The sequence below is a fragment of the Nyctereutes procyonoides genome, unplaced genomic scaffold (assembly GCF_905146905.1).
Source record: "Nyctereutes procyonoides isolate TBG_1078 unplaced genomic scaffold, NYPRO_anot_genome, whole genome shotgun sequence".
Lineage (NCBI taxonomy): Eukaryota > Metazoa > Chordata > Mammalia > Carnivora > Canidae > Nyctereutes > Nyctereutes procyonoides.
In genome coordinates, this window is record NW_026575125.1 from 57,327,383 (window position 1) to 57,348,762 (window position 21,380).

At 38.9% G+C, this 21,380-nt stretch overlaps 1 protein-coding gene across 4 annotated transcripts in view; it reads right to left on the bottom strand.

Annotated features, from left to right (window-relative positions):
* ABCB7 (ATP binding cassette subfamily B member 7) overlaps nucleotides 1–21,148 on the bottom strand; it is a 186,781-nt gene extending 165,633 nt beyond the window's left edge. For 3 of the 4 annotated variants that reach the window (XM_055337807.1, XM_055337808.1, XM_055337805.1), the window contains exon 1: nucleotides 20,968–21,148. In XM_055337807.1, the coding sequence (XP_055193782.1) occupies nucleotides 20,968–21,135 (168 nt within the window). In that variant the 5' untranslated portion in view covers nucleotides 21,136–21,148. The remainder of the gene's footprint in view (nucleotides 1–20,967) is intronic. The other variant, XM_055337806.1, reaches the window with a different exon arrangement.
* Nucleotides 21,149–21,380: the final 232 nt, after the last annotated feature.

Sequence of the window (21,380 nt, forward strand, 5' to 3'; positions counted from 1 at the left end):
CAGGAGGGCGGGGATGCCCTCGGGCTCCCTGGGACACTAACAGACACCTGCCCGCCCAGGAGAGTGCACCGAGCTCCCTAAGGGCTGCAGAGCACACGGCGGGACCCGGAGCAGCTCGGAGGGGCTCGGGCGGCGGCTCTGGGGAGGGGGCTGCGCGGCCCGGGGCAGCTCGGAGGGGCTCAGGAGCGGCTATGCGCCGAGGGGGCTGCGCGGCCGGGAGCCCGAATCCAACAGCGCAGGCACCGGAGCACAGGGCTCCGGGACACAGCCCAGGATTCGGCCTCCCCCCGGGAAAGGCAGAGGCCCGGAGGGCCCAGGACAGCAATGATGCTCCTGCCCGGAGCTGAGCAGATCAACGGCCCGGCCCCGGAGCCTTCAGGCCCTGCGGACAGAGAGCCCCGAAGTTATTGTGGGAGCTTAATCCAGGTCTCCAGAGCTGCCATAGCCACTGTGGCTGTTCCTCGTGGGGCCTCACGGGGTAAACAACCCCCCACTGAGCCCTGCAGCAGGCAGGAGGCAGAGCAGCTCCCCCAAGTGCTAACACCTGAAAATCAGCACAGCAGGCCCCTCCCCCAGAAGACCAGCTAGACGGACCAGTTCCAGGGGAAGTCAAGGGACTTAAAGTATACAGAATCAGAAGATACTCCCCCGTGTTTTTGGTTTTTTTTTTTTCTTTTTTTTTCTTTTTGATTTCTGATTGCTTCCGCCACCCCCTTTTTTTTATACCTTTCTTTCTTTTTCTTTCTCTTTTTCTTCTCTTTTTCCCTTTTTTTTCTTCTTTTTCTTTTTTCTTTTTCTCTTTTCTTTCCTTCTCTCTCTTTTTCTCCTTTTCCCAATACAACTTGTTTTTGGCAACTCTGCACTGAGCAAAATGACTAGAAGGAAAACCTCACCTCAAAAGAAAGAAACAGTCCTCTCTCCCACAGAGTTACAAAATCTGGATTACAATTCAATGTCGGAAAGCCAATTCAGAAGCACTATTATACAGATACTGGTGGCTCTAGAAAAAAGCATTAAGGCTCACGAGACTTCATGACTGCAGAATTTAGATCCAATCAGGCAGAAATTAAAAATCAATTGAATGAGATGCAATCCAAACTAGAAGTCCTAACGACAAGGGTTAACGAGGTGGAAGAACAAGTGAGTGACATAGAAGACAAGTTAATGGCAAAGAGGGAAACTGAGGAAAAAAGAGACAATTAAAAGACCATGAAGACAGATTAAGGGAAATAAATGACAGCCTAAGGAAGAAAAACCTACGATTAATTGGAGTTCCCGAGGGCACCGAAAGGGCCAGGGGGCCAGAATATGTATGTGAACAAATCCTAGCTGAAAACTTTCCCAATCTGGGAAGGGAAACAGGCATTCAGATCCAGGAAACAGAGAGATCCCCCCTAAAATCAATAAAAACCATTCAACACCTCGACATTGAATAGTGAAGCTTGCAAATTCCCAATAAACAGAAGATCCTTAAAGCAGCAAGAGACGAGAAATCCCTGACTTTTATGGGGAGGAGTATTAGGCGAATAGCAGACCTCTCCACAGAGACCTGGCAGGCCAGAAAGGGCTGGTAGGATATATTCAGGGTCCTAAATGAGAAGAACATGCAACCAAGAATACTTTATCCAGCAAGGCTCTCATTCAAAATGGAAGGAGAGATAAAGAGCTTCCAAGACAGACAGGAACTGAAAGAATATGTGACCTCAAAACCAGCTCTGCAAGAAATTTTAAGGGGGACTTTTAAAATTCCCCTTTAAGAAGAAGTTCAGTGGAACAATCCACAGAAACAAGGACTAAATAGATATCATGATGACACTAAACTCATATCTGTCAATAGTAACTCTGAACGTGAACGGGCTTAATGACCCCATCAAAAGGCGCAGGGTTTCAGACTGGATAAAAAAGCAGGACCCATCTATTTGCTGTCTACAAGAGACTCATTTTAGACAGAAGGACACCTACAACCTGAAAATAAAAGGTTGGAGAACCATTTACCATTCAATGGTTCTCAAAAGAAAGCAGGGGTGGCCATCCTTATATCAGATAAACTAAAATTTACCCCCGAAGACTACAGTGAGAGACGAAGAGGGACACTATCTCATACTTAAAGCATCTACCCAACAAGAGGACTTAACAATCGTCAATATATATGCCCCGAATGTGGGAGCTGCCAAATACTTAAACCAACTTTAACCAAAGTGAAGAAATACTTAGATAATAATACACTTATACTTGGTGACTTCAATCTAGCTCTTTCTACCCTCAATAGGTCTTCTAAGCACAACATCTCCAAAGAAATGAGAGCTTTAAATGATACACTGGACCACATGGATTTCACAGATATCTACAGAACTTTACATCCAAACTCAACTGAATACACATTCTTCTCAAGTGCACATGGAACTTTCTCCAGAATAGACCACATACTGGGTCACAAATCAGGTCTGAACCGATACCAAAAGATTGGGATCGTCCCCTGCATATTCTCAGAACATAATGCCTTGAAATTATAACTAAATCACAACAAGAAGTTTGGAAGGACTTCAAACACGTGGAGGTTAAGGACCATCCTGCTGAAAGATGAAAGGGTCAATCAGGAAATTAAGGAAGAATTAAAAAGATTCATCTAAACTAATGAGAATGAAGATACAACTGCTCAAAATCTTTGGGATGCAGCAAAACCAGTCCTAAGGGGGAAATACATCGCAATATAAGCATCCATTCAAAAACTGGAAAGAACTCAAATACAAAAGCTAACCTTACACATAAAGGAACTAGAGAAAAAACAGCAAATCGACCCGACACCCAACAGAAGAAGAGAGTTAATTAAAATTCGAGCAGAACTCAACGAAATTGAGACCAGAAGAACTGTGGACAGACCAATAGAACCAGGAGTTGGTTCTTTGAAAGAATTAATAAGATAGATAAACCATTAGCCAACCTTATTAAAAAGAAGAGAGGGAAGACTCTAATTAATAAATTAATGAATGAGAAAGGAGAGATCACTACCAACACCAAGGAAATACAAACGATTTTAAAACATGTTATGAACACCTATATGCCAATAAATTAGGCAATCTAGAAGAAATGGACACATTCCTGGAAAGCCACAAACTACCAAAACTGGAACAGGAAGAAATAGAAAACCTGAACAGGCCAATCACCAGGGAGGAAATTGAAGCAGTCATCAAAAACCTCCCAAGACACAAGAGTCCAGGGCCAGATGGCTTCCCAGGGGAATTCTATCAAACGTTTAAAGAAGAAATCATACCTATTCTACTAAAGCTGTTTGGAAAGATAGAAAGAGATGGAGTACTTCCAGATTCGTTCTTTGAGGCCAGCATCACCTTAATTCCAAAACCAGACAAAGACCCCACCAAAAAGGAGAATTACAGACCAATATCCCTGATGAACATGGATGCAAAAATTCTCAACAAGATACTAGCCAATAGGATCCAACAACACATTAAGAAAATTATTCACCATGACCAAGTAGGATTTATCCCCGGGACACAAGGCTGGTTCAACACTCCTAAAACAATCAATGTGATTCATCATATCAGCAAGAGAAAAACCAAGAACCATATGATCCTCTCATTAGATGCAGAGAAAGCATTTGACAAAATACAGCTTCCATTCCTGATCAAAACTCTTCAGAGTGTAGGGATAGAGGGAACTTTCCTCGACATCTTAAAAGCCATCTACGAAAAGCCCACAGCAAATATCATTCTCAATGGGGAAGCACTGGGAGCCTTTCCCCTAAGATCAGGAACAAGACAGGGATGTCCACTCTCACCACTGCTATTCAACATAGTATTGGAAGTCCTAGCCTCAGCAATCAGACAACAAAAAGACATTAAAGGCATTCAAATTGGCAAAGAAGAAGTCAAACTCTCCCTCTTCGCCGATGACATGATACTCTACATAGAAAACCCAAAAGCCTCCACCCCAAGATTGCTAGAACTCATACAGCAATTTGGTAGCATGGCAGGATACAAAATCAATGCCCAGAAATCAATGGCATTTCTATACACTAACAATGAGACTGAAGAAAGAGAAATTAAGGAGTCAATCCCATTTACAATTGCACCCAAAGGCATAAGATACCTAGGAATAAACCTAACCAAAGAGGTAAAGGATCTATACCCTAAAAACTACAGAACACTTCTGAAAGAAATTGAGGAAGACACAAAGAGATGGAAAAATATTCCATGCTCATGGATTGGCAGAATTAATATTGTGAAAATGTCAATGTTACCCAGGGCAATTTGCACGTTTAATGCAATCCCTATCAAAATACCATGGACTTTCTTCAGAGAGTTAGAACAAATTATTTTAAGATTTGTGTGGAATCAGAAAAGACCCCGAATAGCCAGGGGAATTTTTAAAAAGAAAACCATATCTGGGGGCATCACAATGCCACATTTCAGGTTGTACTACAAAGCTGTGGTCATCAAGACAGTGTGGTACTGGCACAAAAACAGAATCACAGATCAATGGAACAGAATAGAGAACCCAGAAGTGGACCCTGAACTTTATGGTCAACTAATATTCGATAAAGGAGGAAAGACTATCCACTGGAAGAAAGACAGTCTCTTCAATAAATGGTGCTGGGAAAATTGGACATCCAGATGCAGAAGAATGAAACTAGACCACTCTCTTGCACCATACACAAAGATAAACTCAAAATGGAGGAAAGATCTAAATGTGAGACCATATTCCATCAAAATCCTAGAGGAGAACACAGGCAACACCCTTTTTGAACTTGGCCACAGTAACTTCTTGCAAGATACATCCACGAAAGCAAAGGAAACAAAAGCAAAAATGAACTATTGGGACTTCATCAAGATAAGAAGCTTTTGCACAGCAAAGGATACAGTCAACAAAACTAAAAGACAACCTACAGAATGGGAGAAGATATTTGCAAATAACATATCAGATAAAGGGCTAGTTTCCAAAATCTATAAAGAACTTATTAAACTCAACACCAAAGAAACAAACAATCCAATCATGAAATGGGCAAAAGACATGAAGAGAAATCTCACAGAGGAAGACATAGACATGGCCAACATGCACATGAGAAAATGCTCCGCATCACTTGCCATCAGGGAAATACAAATCAAAACCACAATGAGATACCACCTCACACCAGTGAGAATAGGGAACATTAACAAGGCAGGAAACCACAAATGTTGGAGAGGATGAGGAGAAAAGGGAACCCTCTTCCACTGTTGGTCGGAATGTGAACTGGTGCAGCCACTCTGGAAAACTGTGTAGAGGTTCCTCAAAGAGTTAAAAATAGACCTGCCCTACGACCCAGCAATTGCACTGTTAGGGATTTACCCCAAAGATTCAGATGCAATGAAACACCGGGACACCCGCCCCCCGATGTTTCTAGCAGCAATGTCCACAATAGCCAAACTGTGGAAGGAGCCTCGGTGTCCATCGAAAGATGAATGGATAAAGAAGATGTGGTTTATGTATACAATGGAATATTACTCAGCCATTAGAAACGACAAATACCCACCATTTGCTTCAACGTGGATGGAACTGGAGGGTATTATGCTGAGTGAAGTAAGTCAATCGGAGAAGGACTAACAGTGTATGTTCTCATTCATTTGGGGAATATGAACAATAGTGAAAGGGAATATAAGGGAAGGGAGAAGAAATGGGTAGGAAATATCAGAAAGGGAGACAGAACATAAAGACTCCTAACTCTGGGAAACGAATTAGGGGTGGTGGAAGGGGAGGAGGGCAGGGGGTGGGGGTGAATGACGGGATGAGCACTGGGTGTTATTCTGTATGTTGGTAAATTGAACACCAATAAAAATTAACTTATTGGGGATCCCTGGGTGGCGCAGCGGTTTAGCGCCTGCCTTTGGCCCAGGGCGCGATCCTGGAGACCCGGGATCGAATCCCACGTGGGCTCCCGGTGCATGTAGCCTGCTTCTCCCTCTGCCTATGTCTCTGCCTCTTTCTCTCTCTGTGTGTGACTCTCATAAATAAATAAAAATTTAAAAAAAATTAATTTATTAAAAAAAAAGCTCTTGACCCGAAAAAAAAAAAAAAAACAGAAAAGACCTAAGTATCCAAAGTAATGTTGAAAAAGAAAACCAGAGCTGGAGGCATTACAAGATAGTATGGTATTGTCTCAAAAACAGACACACAGACAATGGAACAGAACACAGAACCCAGAAATGGACCCACTATTATATGGACAACTAATTTGCAACAAAGTAGGAAGGATATCCAATGGAAAAAAGATAGTCTCTTCAACAAATGGTGCTGGGAAAACTGGACAGGAACAACATGCAGAAGAATGAAACTAGACCACTTTGTTACACGATACACAAAAATAAATTCAAAATGGATGAAAGATCTAAATGTGAGACAGGAATCCATCAAAATCCTAGAGGAGAACATAGGCAGCAACCTCTTTAACCTCAGCCATAGCAACTTCTCACTAAAAAGAGAAGCAGAAATGAACTATTGGGACTTCATCAAGATGAAAAGGTTTTGCACAGAAAGGAAACAATCAACACAACTAAAAGACAACCCGTGGAATGGGATAAGATAGTTGCAAATGACATATTGGATAAAGGGCTAATATCCAAAATCTATAAAGAACTTATCAAACTCAACACCCAAAATATAATAATCCCATTAAGAAATGGGCATAAAACCTGAACAGACATTTCTCCAAAGAGGACATACAAATGGGTAATAGACATATGAAAAGATGCTCAAGGGATGCCTGGGTGGCTCAGCGGTTGAGCATCTGCCTGCCTCTCTCTCTCTCTCTCTCTCTCTCTCTCTCTCTTTCTCTGCCTCTGTCTCATGAATAAATAAATCTTAAAAAAAGGAAAAGATGCTCAACATCATTCATCATCAGGCAAATACAAATCGAAACCACAATGAGATACTACCTCACACCTGTCAGAATGGCTAAAATGAACAACTTAGGAAACAACAGATGTTGAAAATGTGGAGAAAGGGGAACCCTCTTACACTGTTGGTGGGAATACAAACTGGTATAGCTACTCTGGAAATAAGTATGGAGGTTCCTCAAAAAGTTTAAAAATAGAACTACCCTACAATCCAGCAATTGCACAACTGGGTATTTATCAGAAAGGATAGAAATATACTGATTTGAAGGGGCACATACATCCCAATGTTTATAGCAGCACTATCAATAATAGCCAATGTATGAAAAGAGCAAAAATGTCCAACAGCTCATGAATGGATAAAGAAGAGGGGTATATACATATAATGTACTATTACTGAGCTATCAAGACAATGAAATCTTACCATTTGCAATGACATGGATGGAACTAGAGTGTACTACACTAAATGAAATAAGTCAGTGAGAGAAAGGTAAATACTGTGTGATTTCACGCATGTGGAATTTAAGAAACAAAACAGATGAACATAAGGAAAAGGAAGGAAAAGTAAAATAAGATAAAAGCAGAGAGGGAAGGAAACTATAAGAGACTCTCAACTATAGAGAACTGGGGGTTGCTGGAGGGGAGGTGGATGGAAGGATGGGGTAACTGGGTAATGGGCATTAAGGAGAGCACTTGTGATGAGCCCTAGGTGTTATATTTAAGTGATGAATCACGAGATTCTACTCCTGAAACTAATACTGCACTGTATGTTAAGTAATTTAAATAATATATTGAAGGAAAAACAAAGAAACGAAAAAGGCCAGATCATCATTTGAAAAGCTTATACATAAAATTTTTCATTATAGGGATGCTTGGGTGGCTCAGTGGTTGAGTATCTGCCTTCAGCTGTGGTCATAAGCACACTCACTTCTCTCTTTCTCTCTCTCTCTCTCTCTCTCTCTCTCTAATAAGTTAATAAATAAAAGCATATCAAACAATGCCAAAGTATCTACAATATCAAGTGAAAGGTCCTTTTTACTGTCCTTTAGCCTCCCAACTCATCCCTTCTTCAGAGCTAAGTTTAAGAATATCCTTCAAGTTTTCTGTGCTTGCACACACATGCACACACACACACACACACACACACACACATACATACACGCAGTTATGGACTGAATTGTGTCTCTCCGGAAATTTCATGCTGAAGTCCTAATCTCAAAAGTGACTATATTTGATGACTGGGGCTTTAAAGAGGTAATTAATGTTAGATGAGGTCATTAGAGTAGGCCCTAATCTGCCTGGTGTATTCAGGAGAAGAGATTAAGATACAGACATGCATAGAGGAAATACTCACAAAGGCTAAGAAGACAATCTTCTGCAAGTCAAAGAGAGAGGTCACAGAAGAAATCAACCCTGATGACACCTTGATCTCAGACTTCTAGCCTCCGTAACTGTGAGAAAATAAATTTCTGTTGTTTAAGTGACCCAGTCCATGGTACTTTGTTATGGAAGCCCTAGAAAACTGATACATACATGTACACACACACAGCTCTTAGTCAACATAGTTAAAAATAGGTGAACTTCATACTTGGCAAATATTCACACTTAAAAATATGAATATATTACAATGATACAAATTACTCAAGTTATTCAAGACCAGTAAAAACAATTTGATAAATAAATCAAAATAGAAACCTCAACTTCTTTTTTATTATGCTTTGAAAAGCATGATAACAGTTTAAAAACCTACTTTCCTTAAGTGTCAGTATCTGAGAAACTACACCCATAGGATACAATTTCTCCACTCCAACATCTCTTTCCCCTCTGGATGTGGTAAAGAAAACTTAATTGGAGAACTAATGAACGAGCCAAAACATAAGCTTCAGTTAAAATATCTACAAAGTAAAATTTTATATATCTTATTCCTCAAAGAACTTCATCGGGGGATCCCTGGGTGGCGCAGCGGTTTGGCGCCTGCCTTTGGCCCAGGGCCCGATCCTGGAGACCCGGGATCGAATCCCACATCAGGCTCCTGGCATGGAGCCTGCTTCTCCCTCTGCCTGTGTCTCTGCCTCTCTCTCTCTGTGTGTGTGACTATCATAAATAAATAAAAAAATTAAAAAAAAGAACTTCATCGTGTAAGTCATTTTTTAAAAGATTTATTTATTTATTTTAGAGAGAGAATGTGCATAAGAGAATGGGGGAGAAAAAAAAAGAGAATGGGGGAGAGGCAGAGGGATAGGGAGAAACAGAATTTCAAGCAGACTCTTTGCTGAGTGTGGAGCCCAAAATAGGGCTCAATCTTACAACCCTTAGATCATGACCTGAGCTGAAACCAGGAGTTGGATACTCAACCGGACTAAACCCCACAAGTGCCTCTTAAGTCATTGTTTCTTAGCAAAAGATGCCTACTAATAAAGTAAAACTCAAAAATTTTAGGATAAAAAAGCATGTATGTTTTGATTATCAGACTAAAAACTGCCATTCAGTACTACCCTAGCACAGTACCACCTAATGACAGAAATGCAATGGACAAACTTAAGAGGTTATCCTCAGGGGTGCCTGGGTGGCTCAGTTGGTTAAGCACCCAACTCTTGATTTTGGTTCAGGTCAGGATCTCAGGGTCGTGATACCCAGTCCTGCATGGAGATTCATGCTGAGCATGGTGCCTGCTTGGGACTCTCTCTCTCTCCGCCTCTCCCTCGGCCCAACCCCACATGCCTTCTCTCTCTAAAAAGAAAAAAAAAAAGATGTTATCCTCAAACTTACTGACTCCACAATTTTATTATGATTTTGCTGAAATAAACATTTTATGTAGAAAGTGAACCTTTGATTTCAAATGTACAGCTCCAAAAGGAAATACTTATTTTTATGTTAAACTTTTTCGTCATTTGGTTATAGGGTTTAATCACTCATTTCACAAATATGTTCTGACTACCACATGAAAGAGACCATTCCTGGCTCCGTAGAAGATAAAAAAGTTGACTGGAATGTATCTGGCTTTTAAATATCTAAAATCTTATCTCTTCAACAGGACACACATGATAACTACTTATAGAAGAAGATGTTATAGGAGTTCAGAGGAGGAAGAAATCAATGTCTTTCAGGCTAATAAAGAATGATTCTTGGGGTGCCTGGGTGGCAAAGTTGGTTAAGTGTCTGACTCTTGGTTTAGGCTCAGGTCATAATCTCAGGGTCATGAGATCGAACTCAAGAGTCAGGCACTGCACTCACCATGGAGCTTAAGACTTTTTCTCCTTCTCCATCTGCCCCTCCCCGCCAAATACATAAAATCTTTTTTTTTTAAATGGTTCTATAGAATTGGCCCTTGAGCTAAGATTTGAAAAACAGGAGTTAGAGAAGGTGTATTTCAGACAGACAGTATGGCATAAATGAAGGAACAAAAACAGAAAAGCACAAGGTCCAAGGAACAGGGAGCAATCCAGTGTACCTAAAAAAGCAGGGTATTTATAGAAAAATATTTAACAATATGGCTAGCAAGCTAGTTGTGTGAGGAATCCTTTAGGGCCTTGAACACTAGGCTAAAGTATAGAGACCACTGACATCCATAAGCAGAGAAGTGACATTTAACCAGAGTTGTTCTTTAGGAAAAATAATCTTGATGTCTTGTGTGGAATGGATTGGAAGGCTTATACCGGAGGCAGTGGGAAAAGTCATGCATAAAGTTATAAGGGCCTAAAACTAAAGAAGTTGGGAGAATGAAAAAGACAGGATAGGTCATTGTTACGACAATGAAATGTTCACCTACCTCACAGAGTTAGTGTAAAGATCAAATGACATAATAATATAAAAGACCTGAAAAGTATATTTACTCACTAGTAACAAACTCTGCAAGGGTGCTGAAAGCATAAATGAGGACTTTAGGAAGACAAATTCTAGAAAAGGAAGGAAAAAAACGAAACAACAAAAACGTCATCTTTTGCAGTTAAATATACACCTATTAAAATTACTAAAATATTATATAATTAAAAGACCTAATTTTGGTAAAGACTAAGCACCAAGAAAAACAATGCTTATAAGTAAAAAGAAACAATTTAAAAATATTTCAGCACGGTAAAAAGTATGTACATATAACTAGAATTCAAAGGGAAAATGGAAAATTACTTAAGAGGTAAGACTGTGGGTTATTTTTCTCACGCTTTTATTAGATGCAGTTTCGTACAATTAAAAAGAGAAAATATATTAATAGAGAGAGAAAATCATAAGCATCATATACAGAACAGGCAATTTTGCCTCTATTTTTAACTCTATCTTACAATATGGGAAGGAACACACTCCTATTTGAAAAACCAAAAACTTTCAGATGAACAGAATATCAATGTATTACAATGTATTTTCCATTTAATCAAAATTTTGATACAAGCAAAATAAGTTTCCGTTCCACTTCTACACCCCCCACTCCCCCACCCCGCCCAGTGTCAAGTATCCTTTATTCTGCCACTGGCTACTCAGGAACTCTAGAGACTATCCAGCCTGCAATATTCTGATCCCTCCCCCAAAAATTATATGCAAATTTTCCTAGGGAGAAGTTTCAGGACTTTTATCAGATTCTTTTTTTTTCCAGATTCTTTTTTTAATAGTGTATTGCTTTATCAGATTCTTGAAGGGCCTAGTATTCTGAAAGAAAATTTAGAAATAATAACTGTTCTTCCCTCTCCTTTTAATTTCAATAACCTATTCAAATAACTATGTCAGTAGCTTAAAGAATGTTATTTATTGGACTATTTTCAAATGAGAGGTCCTCTGAATTCCTCTTCTCAATTGCCAGTGCCACTTCAGACTAAGACATTTATATTTCCATTCTTTATCATTTATAGCCCAGGTAAGCTTCATCTTTATTTACAACATCTACAGCACTGCTGCCACTCTCCACTATCTCCTTAGAACCTATTTCTACCTTCATAGATAATTTTAGAAATTAGCTTACTCTTCCCCCACTCTAATTCCATCTCCCCAACACTAGCAAATACTAGACTCATTATTAATCTCATTTTTTCTACTCCTATTTTTAGGTCAACAAGTGCTATAAGAGGCAGAACAATATAAATTTGCCCCATTAAAAACTTGCATAAATTTAAATGTGGCCTATGTTGCTCCTGAAAAACTACTAACAGCAATAAACTAGGCTCACAAAGTAGAGGTTCCGTTTATACAAAGCACAAGTCCCAAAAGATCAGAGTCAGGAAACTACAGAAATGTAAGAAACTTTAGAGATCAAGTAGTTGAATCTTATTTTAGAGACACCAAAGTCCAAAGGAACAAGTGATCTGTCCAAGATAATCAAAAGTAGAAATAGAGCTCAGGCAGTCAGGTAGCTTGGTGAAAATGCTCATTCCACTACATCATGTTATGTCCTATGTACACCAGTTGTTTATCCTCTTTAATATTTATAAATCAAAATCCTTCAAATTATCTGTATTTTCTCCAGTAAGATTTACTTACTATTACACTACTACCTCCAGGTCCCTTAAGAGTATGCAATATCATTCCTTCCTGGCTTATTGGGTGAGAATGATACAGGGTACAATAACTGAAAGCCTTACTGAAATCAAGATAGATTATGCTTCTAATGGGATCCCTGGGTGGCGCGGCGGTTTGGCGCCTGCCTTTGGCCCAGGGCGCGATCCTGGAGACCCGGGATCGAATCCCACATCGGGCTCCCGGTGCATGGAGCCTGCTTCTCCCTCTGCCTGTGTCTCTGCCTCTCTCTCTCTCTCTCTCTCTATCATAAATAAATAAATTTAAAAAAAGATTATGCTTCTAAGTACTCTGTCACTCTTTCATATGAAGAACTGAATTGGTACAGTATATCTTGCTTTTCTCAACACTAACCCACAGCTTTTTAGTAACTTATATTCTTCTAATGATTGTAAATTATTGTTTAATGATTTGTCCTAGTGCCTCCTAACACCAAAGCCAGGACTAGAACCCAACTCTTCTGTTTACCAATTCTCTGTCTGCCAAATCACCTCTTTCAAAGTTAGTTTTATCCTGAATGATACAAATTTAAGTCAGTTCTATCTTCAAAAAGATATCTATTTAAATTATAATTAATGATTATTTATTCTTCCCCTTAGGTCATTTAAAAGGTCTTTCTTGCTCACCCAATAAAAAGACTATTAATTTAAGAATTTTTTTTATTTCTTTAAAAGATTTTATTTATTTATGAAAGACACAGAGGGAGAGAAGCAGAGACACAGGCGAGGGAGAAGCAGGCTCCATGCAGAGAGCCTGATGTGAGACTTGATCCCAGGACTCCGGGATCATGCCCTGAGCCAAAGGCAGCCACTCAACCGCTGAGCCACCCAGGCATCCCAAGAAATTCTTTTTTATATGCACATTAAATCCCTCTTCCTACAACTGAAGACTATGTCTCTTTTTATAAACTATTTTTCCAGGTAAGTTCAGGTATCGCTGAACTACTAGGAGGATAGCTTTTAATTTAAAAAAAATTTGCCCTTCAGTTATTTTAAATGTTACTGAATCACCTCCCATGTTCTTTAAGTTCCATACAAAATTTACTTAAAAACACCCTTAATTTTTTCCTCTTAAGCTGTTTTTAATTTTCTTATTACTCTTTATGTCTTCTCAGTAATCTGTCATTTCCTGATATGCATCTTATAATATAAAACCCAAATCTTAAAACTAGGATCCCTAAAAAGCAAAGTAAGAGGATTAGTTCACTAGTGTTACTATATTCTACTTCAGTTAATATGAAGGCCAGAAGTAAAGTCTCTTAGCAGCAGCCAGTCAGCAGTGGGAGTGCAGGAAGGAGGAACTTACCACTGGGAGATATTAAAGCTCTCATCTTTGTCCATGATGAAAACAAATGAAATGTGAACCAACAAATGAAAACAAAACAGTATCTATCCAAGAGAATGACTAAATAGAATATACAACGTAAATAAACTGAAGTATAAGTTGTGCCAGACCTCAATGGGAATATCTTCTACAAACGACAGAAAGGATAGACCGTTTTGCTGCATGCAATATAAACCAAAGAACATGAGCCAGTCAAAAAACAAGAGAGTTCCACTTCTGGCTTGTCAAAATAAGGATCTCCTTAGACACACTCCCTAGCAAAACTGGTAAAAGTTATAAAAGGACAACCATTTAAAGTACCTAGAAATGATCCTAGAGCATATAGCAAATGAAATAACATTTACCCAAGAAAAGCTACTAGAGCTCAGTAAGAATAGCAAGTCTGTGGTGTTTGAACATACTCCCTGCCTCCCAACTCCCAGTTTGGCAATATGGAAATTCACTTGAGACTGGTACAGTCAAGAGCACAGTACATCCCCCATCCCCTTCTTTTAATGAGCTCCTAGTCAGAAAACTAGCTTCTTGGGAAAGACAGGACTTCAGCATTTCTCTCATCTTTCCCCCAATTACCTATTGCTGAAATTAAGTTCTGGGCTAAGGTGGTCAAGAAGTAGGGGCTCCCTTCTTCCACACACCCCCACAGAAGGGACAGAGGCTGTACCCTGTGTATGGTACCACTGAGAATATTTGATTGTTGAAGGCCCAATCACCCTGACCATTAAGAGGCTGGTTCCTTACCAGGAAGGGTATGCCAAAAAGAACTCCTCTTACTCCGCCCTAGCACTCAACACTTAAAGTGGGGCTATCACTCAGAGAAAAGCCACCATTGTCCCCAGCCCCAGCTTCAGAACTGTGGCTGGCAGATTTTTGCCTGGGAGGAGAAGGCCCTAAAACAGAGCTCCTAATCTCTTTCCACAGGAATTGACTTCACTTACAACTTGATGTGGAGAAGTTCAAGCCTCAGGTTGCTCTCAAAAACAGTGGAGGTTTTGGTGAAAGGCCAAGTGGGAGAAAACTGATGGACTCACTGGACATAGAAGCTAAACTGTAGGTTGGCTGGGTGCCCCCAGAGAAGCAGAAAACCAAGAGAGACAGCTGGGAGGAGCCTGCCTGGGGTCAGAACAAATCTCAAACACTGACCTTAGGAACTATCACTTCAAAGGAATACCAATTTGATTTCTTTAGTCTGTGGAACAATTTCTGCCCCAGGGCACTGTTGAAAACAGCAGGGCAATCTGCCTGCAATTAAAGAAAATAACGGAAAGAGAGAAATCCCCACCAAAATCACAGTCATCCCAGGTTAACTGTGGACATACCCAAGCCTATGCCCCTTAAGGAGCAATGTCAGAGGCTTTAACACTGTGGAGTGGGAAGCAGGGAGGAGGATGGAGAAAAACAGCACTAAAATAATCCAGCCAATCATTAAGCAAATAAGCAAGTAAGTAACAATAACGAGGCCTGGGAAGGAGGGGACCAGTACCCAGAATTGCTACATTATTTTAAATGTCCAGTTTCCAAAAAATTGCAAGACATGAAAAGAAACAGGAAAGTATAATCCATACACTGGGGAAAAGTAGGTAAGAGAAACTGTCTGTGGTTTTGACCAAATGTCAGATTGAAAAGAAAAAGCCCTCAAAATAGTCATTATAAATATGTCCAAAGACTAAAGGAAATCATGTTAAAGAAATAAAGGAAGGTGTGATGACAAGGTAACATTACATGGGGAATATCAATATACAGATAGGAATTATTTAAAAAGAACTAAATGGAAACTCTAGAGTTGAGAATTACAGTAACTAAAATTAAAAATTCACTAGAGGGAAAAAAAAATAAAAAAATAAAAATTCACTAGAGGGGATTGGCAGCAGATATGAATTGGCAATAAAATTAATGAACTTGAAGGTAGGACAATAGGGATTATGCAATATGAAAAATAAAGATAAAAAGAGTGAAGAAAAATAAACAGAGCTTCAGAGAAATGTAGGACATTATTAAGCACACCAACATATGCATAATGAATGTAACAGAAAGGAGAAAGATAAAGGGAAAGAAAAACTATTCAATGAAAAAATGAGAAAATGGCTGAAAACTGCCAAAGCTTAATAAAAAGAACTTACTTATTAAAATGTAATTATGTAAAAAAATAAATAAATTTAAAAAAATAAAATAAAATGTAATTATGTAATTTACAGATCCAGGAAGTGCAACAAACTCTAAGGAGGAAACATAGTAAGAGACCCACAGACACATTATAGTAAAAACATTAAAAGCCACAACAAAGGGAACATCTTGAAAGTAGCAAGAGGAAAAAAAAAAGACTCCTCAATAACAAGGGGACCCCAATGAGATTAACAGCTGATTCAGCAAAACCAATACATAGGCTAGAAGGTAGTAGGATAACATTCAAAGCACTCAAAAAAAAACTGTCAAGCAAAAATACTGTATCCAGAAAACATACTGTTCAAAAATGAAGACAAAATAAAGACATTCCCATTTAAACAAAACCGGGAAAATGTGTTAGTAATGGAACCACCTTACAAGAAATACTAAAGGAAGTTCTTTAAGCTGAAAACAAGTGACCCCAAACTTTAATCCAAACACACACACACACACACACACACACCAAAGAGCACCAGAATGCATAAATGCACTTTTTTACTTCCATTTTGAACCAATTTAAAAAGCAACTGTATAAAATAATATGGATAAAATTAATTGTTGAGCCTACAACATATATAGATGCAATATATTTGCCAATACTACCACAAAGGAGATGGGTGGGAGCACAGCTAGAGTGGGATAAGGAAATGACTCCAGATGGTAGATCAAACACAAGAGAAGAAATAAAAGAGAATCAGAAATGATAAATACAAAGGCTAGTATTATTATTATAGTATTTACTTGCCTTCCTATCTTCTCTCAGCTTCTTTTAAAGTCATAAATTATATAAAGTAATAATTATGACAATGAATTGTTAGGATTCTAACATTTATAAACATAATATATATTAAAACAACAAAGTGGGGAAATGGAAGTAGAATTACACAAGAGTAATGTTTCTATCTCACTATGATTACATTATAAAATTCTTAGACGAAAACATGGTAAATCTTTAAGATCTCAGATTTGGCAATGGATTCTTAGCTATAACACAAAAGGTATGACCAATAAAAGAAAACATGGATAAATTTGACTTTATCAAAATGAAAAGCTTTTGTGCTTCAAAGGACGTTATCAAGAAAGTCAAAAGATAATGCACAGAATGGGAGAAAATATTTGCAAATCATATATCTGATAAAGGACTTGGATCTATAATATCTAAAGAACTCTGACATTTCAATAATAAAAAGACTAGTTACCCAATTAAAACATGGGCAAAAGACCTGACAAGACATTCCTCAAAAAAAGATATTTAAATGGCCAATAAGCACATGGATAGATGTTCAGTGTCTTTTGTCACCAGGGAAATACAAAGCAAAACTACAATGAGAAAACACTTCACACTCGCTAGGATAACAAGTGGTTAGGATATGGAGCAACCAGAACCCTCATGTACTTCTGCTGGTAATGTGAAATGGTGCAGTCCTTTGAAAACCAGTCTAGCAGTTCCCTTACAGAATCAAACATAGAGTTATCATATGTTACCAGCAATTCTACCCCTAGATACACACCCAAGAGAAATGAAAACACAACTTATACATGAATATTGACAGCAGCATTATTCATAACAGTCAAAAATGGGGGGAAAAAACTGAATATCCACCAACTGATGAATGCATAAAGGCAACATTGCATATCCACATTGAATATTATTTGGCCATAAAAACAAATGAAATACTTAATACATACCATAACATGGATGTGTCTTGAAAACATAATACTAAGTGAAAGAAGCCAGTCTCAAAAGACATATGATTCCATTTATGTAAAAGGTCTACCATAATTACTGATGAAAAAATTATATCACTCAAAATTCCTGTCTTGGGATCCCTGGGTGGCGCAGCGGTTTGGCGCCTGCCTTTGGCCCAGGGCGCGATCCTGGAGACCCGGGATCGAATCCCACATTGGGCTCCCGGTGCATGGAGCCTGCTTCTCCCTCTGCCTATGTCTCTGCCTCTCTCTCTCTCTCTCTCTCTCTCTGTGACTTTCATAAATAAATTAAAAAAACAAACAAAATTCCTGTCTTTTTAATATTAACTAATGTAGCAGAGAGGCAACTGTATAATAAATCATTACAATTTAAATCTTACCATACTAATACTAACAATTTTAATAAAAAAACTTTTATGTTTAAGGTGTTTCCCCTCTATAAACAGTGCTCTACTAGAAGTATCTTTACAATTTAACATTTATTGTATGCTTAATGTCTGCCAGAATCTTATTTGCCTTTATATAAATACCTGACACACAGAAGACAATCAACGAAAGAATGGCCTTAAAGATAAATGGTCATTTATCTATACTAGGATTTAGTTACCTCATCTCTAAAATTAGAAGGCTGGATATGATCTTCTCTAAAGCAGCACCATTTGAAAAGAACTTTCTGCAATGATGGAAATATTCCATACCTATGTGCCTTTTTAGCCCTTGAAATGTGGCTAATGCAATCAAGGAATTACATTTTTAATTTAATTTAAACAGCCACAGCCACATGAAGCTAGTGACTACCATATTGCACAGCACAGTTCTAGGGTATAATCCTGTCTGAAAAACACATTTCTCTGTGCAATCACATACATGTGGGAGTCTATATATACACATAAAACAACAGTACATAAAGCAATACTTCCTTTCATACGTAGAAAGCACTGATACTTTCTTATTCTACTGAATTTCATATAAAAAAAGTGCTGATCCAATCTATGAACATGATTTGATAACACTGTACCTTAGTGTTCATTTCAGCTCTAAAATATTATGCTATACACTAACGACTGTCCTAAAATCATGTAGTAATTCTCTTTTATGATCTTTTTAAAAATATTAATTTATTCATTTGTTTATTTATTTATTTATTTGAAGGGGGAGGCACAGAGGGAGAGAGAGCAACCTAAGCAGACTCCACACAAAGCCCAATGCAGACCTCAATCTCAACCCTGAAATCATGACCTGAGCTGAAACCAAAATGCTCAACCGATTGCACCACCCAGGAGCCCCTACTTTGTAATCTTTATCTATTTGAGAGAGAGAAAAAGAGACAGAGACAGAGCATAAACTGAGGGGAGGAGGCAGAGGGAGAGGGAGAAGCAGGCACTTGGCTGAGCAAGGAGCAGGGGCTCAATCTCAGAACGCTGAGATCATGACCTGAGCTGAAGTCAGATACTTAACTGACTGAGCCACCCAGGTGCCCCCTCTATTTTGTGATCTTAATCACAAATCACTATTTGATGGTGGCTCAGGTTATATCAGGTTCTACTAAAAGCCTTATAACTGAAAGCTGTGGGGACAGTGTTCATGAAAACAGAGAAAGCTAATTTTTATTTCCATCACATCCTCTGAAACTACCAATGACTTCTTCTCCCCCACCCCCATCCTCCCAGCCTGACAAAGTCCTACAAATTTTATCTTAACTTCACCAGACTTTTTTAGAGGACTACGGAACCAAGAAGGGTTCCCAAGAAATCATGTTTTACAAACTTTCAACTATAAAGTGTTCTTAAAACCTTAAGAAAATAATCTGGATTTGTTTCCCTAGCCTCATCTGCCAATTCTATCTTAAACTCCTCAGTAACCTAAACTACGCGTAGTTCTACAAAAGGTCCATGTTCTCTCTTAGCTGTGGGCCTCTGCACACACTATTCCCTCTTTCGCTAGCTAATGCTCTTAATTTTTAAGGTCTTGGCTTCCATAGATACTCAAGGCATTTTTCCCACCTCAAAATTAGACTTGAAGCTTTTCAAGTATACTCTTCCAGTACTTTGTACCCTCCCCATCATTGCACTACTGTGTTATAATTGCCTGTTTACCTAACTTTTTCCCTTACTAGATTATGAACTCTTTAAGGACAAGCTATATTTTATTCTATTCACTGCTGTAAAAGCATTCAGTAATTATTGGATGAACAAATGGATATAATTTCTCCAGCATTCCACATGCCTAATGTCATTCCATATTTGCCCTGTTTAAAATGTTCTCCCCAGTTCTTCAACAGCATGAAATTCCCTCTGTAATCTGATCCTTAATTTTCACCATTTCCTCTAGATGCTTACTGCCCTGTTTACACTATTTGATACCTACATTGCTTTTTAATTATTTTTGTAATGCACAGATCTAATCTCCTTAACTAAATTGATCAATCTTGAAGACATTAATGTATGCTTCTTCTAGTACCCCCATTATTGAGCATAGCCCTATGATTACAGTAGATGTTAAACATGTATTCACACAGAATTGAAATTTATGAGGGTGCTCCTCATACAAAGCTGACAATGCTTCAATAATACTGATGAACAAGTGGTGGCAATTAAACTTTTGGCAAGACTTTATAAGAAGATATACTAAAGTACAAGTACAAATAATTTTTTAAAGCTGTCAAGTATAACACAAATGGACAAAAATATTAAGAGGCTCTATAACAAAAACTACATTAAAGATAACTAGCTTTATGGTTTCCAAAGTGACCTGTATGCACAGAAGAACACAATTTTCATATCACAGGACAATCGTGTTTACATACGAATTTTGGGCAGCCAATGTATTGGAGAGAAAGATAGTTATGGTTTTGGCCTATCAAGAAGCACGGTCAGCAGAGTTAACTAGTGCCAACTCAAATTTGCCTCTTGTTTACAGGTAGCTTTGCTGTCATCTTACAGCAATTACCCCAATTATTACTTCCAACTGAGTAAAATCTGAACCATGGACATACTGATCCCACATTCCATTTAACTTCGGAAAGTTGCCCTGTTTTCCTTACATTTAGAAGGATAACCAATCTGGGAATCCTGTCTACCCCGCCCCTTAAACTCAGGAAAAACCAACAACAACAACACGTAAATCCTGTGAGAGTCACTAGCATTCCAGGTGCCCTCTGCCCGGAACCCTCCGTCCCGTACTATTATGCCACTAAGATTTTTTTTCATTCTTTCAATTACTAACCCCAATTTCCTTCATTTACTGATGTGAGTTAGCCCTGACAACCTGTCTGATTGGTGCTCTCTCTGACCCAAGGAGAGAAGGGCAAACTTTTCGCTATAGGTCCCTTTGTCCTTCACCTTACTCAACCATGTGAATGGCAACTCACCTGGGAAATTCGAGCGGTTCCCGAGGCGCGGAGCTGACGTGATCTCCATTGAGTACCAGCGCCACGGACAAAACCTAGAGGCCGGATCAGAAACACGACAAGCCGGCGCTTTTCCAAAGAAGCCGCTGCAGCTACCCAACGTGAAGAACGTATCGCGAGCAGCGCCATTTTAAGCGAGGAAAAGGACACCAAGAGCAGAGGATTGTGGGACTTTAGCGGACCAACTCAGCACCAGTAATCTTCTCTCCCCTCCCCCTCATCTTCCTCAGGGCCGAAGACCGGAAATAGCTTCTCCGTGAAGAGTCAGATGCTTGTGCTCAACCGCTTTTATCTTCCTGAGCCTGTCCTTAGTGTTTTACACAACCGGTAATATAAGAATAACGGTGTCTTTCTCTCTTTTCCTAGATTTGCCA